General features: G+C 36.3%; 1 protein-coding gene across 1 annotated transcript in view; it reads right to left on the reverse strand.

Moving 5' to 3' along the window:
* Positions 1-656: 656 nt before the first annotated feature.
* Positions 657-6,614, reverse strand: part of LOC125026682 (trypsin-1-like) — a 19,970-nt gene continuing 14,012 nt past the window's right edge. The window contains exons 2-6 of the mRNA XM_047615290.1: positions 3,367-3,553; positions 2,946-3,063; positions 2,282-2,450; positions 1,652-1,809; positions 657-1,191 (exon numbers count right to left, since the gene is read on the reverse strand). Coding sequence (XP_047471246.1) covers positions 1,018-1,191; positions 1,652-1,809; positions 2,282-2,450; positions 2,946-3,063; positions 3,367-3,553 — 806 coding nt within the window. The 3' untranslated portion in view covers positions 657-1,017. The remainder of the gene's footprint in view (positions 1,192-1,651; positions 1,810-2,281; positions 2,451-2,945; positions 3,064-3,366; positions 3,554-6,614) is intronic.

Consider the following 6,614-nt stretch of genomic DNA (forward strand, 5'->3'; position numbering starts at 1 on the left):
CCACTTGGCACATTACATTTACTTCAGTTAAATAACTTAGACCAGCAAACGTAAATATTATCTTTTCTATCTACATCACACTTAAGTAGAGGCAACAGCGACAGAGGACTTTGGTCAATTCTATCAGCTGTTATATCATTCAGATCATTACTATGTGCATATACACACCTTATAATTATATCTTACATGGCAGCTTCATTAGTATAATTTAAAAGCATTGCGGACTAGTAGAACTACTGGCGACTTATATTACGTGTAATCTTAATTGGTAATCAGTAATTGGGAATTATACCTAAGAATCACAGATACAAGTATGATATTCAGATTAGGATTTGACCTTTGACATATTTTTTTGCATTTCTGTGAATTTATGTGAACTTCTAACCATTATATGACTAGAAACCAGTCTTTCATTTCAATCTTTCGCTACACAGGGTCACACTTAAAAGCAGGTTTATTTGGAAATAATTTGGAATGATGCTAGTGATCATTCTTTCCTGACTTTTATATGGGATCTTTCCCAGATCACTAAAATGATTATTTTCATAAATAGGATTAATCTTTTTGTTTCTCCCTTACGTACGTGAAACACTTTAAGGACACACACACACACACACACACACACACACACACACACACACACACAAACACTCACTCACTCACTCACTCACTCACTCACTCACTCACACACACACACACACACACACACACATACGAATTAGATTACTGATATGTGTACATATATATGTATATATCCATATATATATATATATATATATTGTTATGCCCATTAAAATGTGCACATTAGCTCGATTACTCTAAGTGAGATCATTTGTGATAAATAAGCATATTCATAAATAAATAGAATAAAACGGGAATCAGAACGTAAGACAAAAGACGATGACGAAGATGACGACGAAGAAAAACGGAGCAGGACAACGGCGATTACGAAGAAGACGCAGACGAAGATGACGACGAAGAAATGGAAGAGGACGAGGACGAAGACGAAGAAGATTTTTAGGCGACTCCAGAGGCATTAATCTTCTCCGAGATCCAGTCGATGTAACGGGAGACGCGAGTGTAGAGACCAGGCACCCTCGGACGCCCACAGCCAATGCCGTTGGACACCACGCCTACGTTGACCAAACGCCCCTGGCTGTCGCTGATGAGCAGGGGGCCGCCACTGTCTCCCTGTGGGAGGGGGGCGGGAGACAAAGTTAGTATGATTTGGGCGGGGATTTGTGTGCGTGTGTGTATATATATGTATATATATATATACATGTAAACAATCTAACGGGTCCTTTGACCCTCCAACAGTCTATTTATCTATCCGTCCATAAGCTTCCTTCACCACACCTTAGTCAGTCGCATTTTCGCTTGACATGATTCTTCCTCGGCCTCCTTATCTTCTTTCTTCTCTCCTTCCTTCTTTACCCTTCCTCCCTCCCTTTACCCTCTCCCCATACTCCTCCCTCTCTCCCTTTTGACCTTCTTTCCTATATCCTTTCCTCCATTCATCTTCTCCTTCTGTTTCCCCTCTCCCCATTCCCTCCCTCTTGTTTCCCCTCTTCCCCTTCTTCCTTTTCTACTCCTCCCCCTCCCTTCCTCTCTTTAACCCCCCCCCCCCCCCGCCATCCATCCTCATCCTCACCTGGCACGAGTCCTTGCCACCCTCTTCCAGTCCGGCGCACAGGTGAGTGTCATAGAGTGCCACGGGGCGACCGACTTCCTGGTGGTACCAATCTTCACACTTGGCACGGGGCTGTACCTCCACAGTCACCTTCTGGAGAATGTCTGAGAGTTTGCCATCTGAGAGAGAGGGGGAAAAGGAGAGAGATGTGAATTTAAAGGCTGTTGGGAATCACATGCAACTTTATTTATACTTATTGTTCTTGATGTATTTTTGTTTGTCATGATGCTAGTTTTGTTGTTGTTTGTATTATTACTGTTGCTGGTATGATGATGATAATCGTGATTACTGCTATCATTACTTGTAGTAGTAGTAGTAGTAGTAGTAGTAGTAGTAGTAGTTGTTGTTGTTGTTGAAATAATAGTAGTATCATCATCATCATCATCATCATCATCATTATTATTATCATTATTATTATTATTATTATTATTATTATTATTATTATTACCATTATCATTATCATTACTATCATTATCATTATCAATCATCATCATCATCATCATCCTTATCATAATTATCATCATCATTAGTAGTAGTAGCAGTATTACCATTATCGTTATCACCATTATTACCATCATCGATTACACTTACTATTCTTCACTTCATCAGTGTTGCCCCACCCGGCCACTGTCACGGGCTTTCCATCCAGGGGGTCATTGGGTCCGTCCACTTGCTTGTCTGGCAGGCACACGGGTCGGACAAAGCGGGACCATACAGCATCTTCGCTCAGTTGCAGGAGGGCGATGTCGTTGATGTAGCGCTGGTGGGGGAGAGGGATGGGGCGTGAGTGTTTGTGGGGGGGGGGGATTGGGTGAAGGAGGGAGGGGGGGATGGTGGAAGGGAGGAGGATGGGAGGGGTTGGGAGGAGAGGGGAGAGAGGAGGGGTGGGGAAGGAGGGGTGAAGAGGGGAGGGGATGGAGGAGAGGGGAGAGGGGGAAAAGGGTGAGGAGGGGATTGAATGAGAGAGGAAGGGGGGATAAAATTGGAAAAGGAGGGGAGAAGAGGGGTCGGAGGAAGGGAAAAGGAGGGGAGGAGAGGATGGGAGAAGATGGGAGGAGAGAGGAGAGGGAAACAGGATAATGTAAGGGAAAGGAAGGTAAAAACAAACCAATTCATAAAACTTTTTAAAAATTTTCAACGCAAACCATCTGACGAGGAATACGAATCAGACTCGAAACGTCACGGTTTCTTATCTCTTCTATTCGCGTCATTCCATTAATAACAAACAGAAGAAAAACAACAACACAAGCTCTACCTTTGAGTAATTAGAGTGTGAGATGATGTCACTGACTCCGAGGACCTGTTCTGACTGTTGACCTTTCGAGCTGAGGTCATGCTCGCCCGCTACCACCACTAAATATTTTGGTAAGTTTCTGCAATTAGAAAATAATATTTGGATAATGCAAAAAAAAAAAAAAAAATACAGGGAATACTAGAGATATCCAGAACAGAATGTTGCATAATAATTATAACTAAATGAATAGCTAAATATTTAAAAAAAATAAAAGTAAACAAAACACGATAAAAAAAAACAATAACAATAATATCATTAGCAAATACTATATAGATAGACACATAAGAATAACAATAATGAGTAAATAATATCATTGCTATATAACCCTACCCCCCTCCAAAAAAGAAAAAAAGAAAAGAAAAAAAGAAAATAAGATACTCACGAATGAACGCAGTGGGCCGCCGTGAGCACGAAACGCTTGTGAATCAGCGAACCTCCACAGTAGTGCGCGCTTCCAGGCCCAGCCACGCGGATGGACACCAGCCAAGGGAATTCTCCTGGATAAGCATCGTCGCCGTTTTTAATCCTCCCTACGCGTGTCTGGGACCGTCCGCAGCTGACGTCCGCCACTGTAACCACGCCCACAGAAGGGTTTTGTTAGAGAGTTCATCGTTGAAGGTGAGGGGTAGGTGGTGTGTGTGTTTATGTCAGGTTTTGAAAGAAAATAAAAATAAAATCATTGGGATGTGTTTCGTGTATGTATATATATATATATATATATATATGTTGTATTTGTATGTGCATTTGCTTAACTGATAAGTTTTATGTGTTTCGAAGTTTATCGAGTTGCAAAATGATTGGCTTTTAGTACATTTAGAATTATCAAGGTAATTGGATACATGAGAATCAATAAAATTATATACGTGTTTTTTTTTTTATATAATATGTAGTCACGATATATATAACAACTATATAAGGACAGACAAAATAAAGAACAAAATCATTTCACAGGCCAAAAATTGTCATAGATCAAAGGGATAGCCACGGAAGAACAAACATTCTCTTTATCGAAAAAAAAAAAAAAAGTATTTGAAGAAGAAAAAATAAATCTACCTGTTTATGGATTATTTTTTTTTGTAAATATAAACATGCCATTGTTTTTTTTGTTTCCGAAAAGGGGAGGGGTGAAAGGGGCATCCATCAACTGGACATGCTATCGTCTTTAAAAACGATGGAAACTGAATGTTAATAAAAAACAAAGAAAGGACAAAAAAAGATCGTGAAAATCACACTTACCTGAAAATGAAGTTAACTTATCTGTTCCCGTGGTCCATGTCTTCTGATTTATGTCTGTCTGGCTGAAAATGGCTGGAAATCCTTAGCTATAGAACGATTTTTTTTTTTTTTTTTTTTATTATCGGAGAGAAAAATAGAGTTTGGGAAATAGAAATAAAATGAATAGATACAAACAGAGAGGTATGGTAGAGAGGTTAGACGTTTGATCTGAGATGCTTAGGGTTGATGTAAAGAAGTTGAGGGTTGAAGATTATTAGTGATGGGAAAAAAAAAGGAAAATGATAAAAGAGAAAAAAAATACGAGTTTGTTGGAGGTAGTGAAAGAAGCTAAGAAAGGAAAAAAGAGAAAAAATATAGAAAGATTAGTTAGTAGGAAGGGATGAAGAGATAACGAAGTATAAATATGAAAAGAGAAAGATGTACGAATTACGTAATGACTGAAGAGTTGAAAAAGACTATAATAATGAAAAAAGTGCAAATCTATTTATCTATCATTTTCTCTCGACCAAGTGCAAATTTGAACTCAAGTATTCGATAAACATAAGAAAAAAAAAAAAAAAATTAATGATCGTTTGACAACCGAAGAAAAAGAAAACAAAAGAAGGTGCGGAAACGTGAAGAAGAAAACCAATGACATAAAGAAAACGGACTTTAAATAGCATTAAGAAAATTAAAAGAAAAAAGGAAAAGAAAGAAAAAAAAGAGACCTTATTCAGACCAGACATCGTATAATAAGACATGGTGCGTTTCGAACCAAAGCTAACAGATAAGAATTTTCTACACAAGAGGTGGAATAAATGTGGAAATGTGGATACAAGAAGGACTCTAAAGGTGGTTTGGGTGTCCCTTATTTAAAGGAAATGGGTAGACGGAAGTTGAAAAGAGTGATTTACTAGTTTAGGTTTGAATTTCTTTTTTCTTTTTTTTCGTTTGGATGAGGTTGATGGCGATAATTAGCTAGTTTGGATACAAATTCAAGATCGAATTTCTTTGTTGTCATTATTATGTTGTGATTAGCATTATTATCATGATTATCATGACCATCATCATTATCATTATTATTATGTTTCTTTTAGTCTTTTTTTTATCATGTAGTGTTATGTTTAACTTTTGTTTTTATCATTATCGTTGTCACTATTATTTTTACTATAATTATTTTCATCGTTTATATTATCATTATTATTACTGTCACTAGTAATTCTGCTATTATTATTTTTATCTTTGTTAACATCATTTTCATCATTACTATCATTTACTGTCATTGATATTACATTACTACTATTATCATCATGTTTATAACCACAATAACTGTTATCATTATGATTAAAAATTTTCCTCTGCGTCTCCGTTTTGGGGGACAACAATCGCAATAGAATGATTAGGTTTGAATATATTTTGATGATGGATATTCCCGTTTTCACTTCCAATACCATTTCTCTCTTTTTTCTTCTTTTTTCTTTTTTTTTTCATCAGGTGCGTACTCTGTGAACTGCATATAAACGATAATGATTTCCGATTTCCGTGATCTGCATTTTTTTTTTTTTTTCAGGTATTGTAAATATCTGTAAAATAAATCTACATCCTGCACAAAAAGACTAATATTTACTATTGATGTTTTTAAAGAATATTGTTTTGGTTATCTTAAGGGTTACAAGCCTATGTTTGTTTGTTTGTCTGTTTTTCGTAGACGTTACAATGCTTGTTTGCTTTTATATTTTTGATTGTTTTAAGGGCTACAAACTTACTAAAAAAATCTTTTTGATTGTTTTAAAGGTTACAAACCTACTAAAAATATATATATTTGGTTCTTTTAAGGGTTACAAACCTACTGAGAAAATCTTTTTGGTTGTTTTAAGGGTTACAAATCTTCTACGGAATTTTTTTTTGATTGTTTTAAGGTTTGTAACCTATTAACAATTCTTTTGGGTGGTTTAAGAGTTACAAACACTTTCATTTAATCTCTTGGATCTTACGATTTATAAACCTATTTTAGAAAAGTCTTTTTTATTGTTTTAAGGGTTACAAACCTACGTTTTTCTTATCTACTGGATTACTTTAAGGGTTACAAGCATATGCTTTATTAACCTCTTGTATGAGTTAATAATCTGAATATGGGTATTTTATATCTGTCCATTTATTTATTTACTAGTTCTGTTTACTTAATGAACGCTTCTTATTGTGTTTTTTTTTATTTGATGTTATTATTTTTCTTAAGATGCAAAACCTACTACATGGCCTGCAGAATTGACTAACTGGGGACTGACTGACTTGCTGACAAACTGACTTGCTGACAGACTGAACTGACCTGCTGAGTGACTGGCTTGCTGACTGATTTTTTTTTTTTTTTTTTTTTTTGGCTTTTATTTTACTGAAAATAACTTTGCTTTGACTAAG

The sequence above is a fragment of the Penaeus chinensis genome, chromosome 6 (assembly GCF_019202785.1).
Source record: "Penaeus chinensis breed Huanghai No. 1 chromosome 6, ASM1920278v2, whole genome shotgun sequence".
NCBI lineage: Eukaryota > Metazoa > Arthropoda > Malacostraca > Decapoda > Penaeidae > Penaeus > Penaeus chinensis.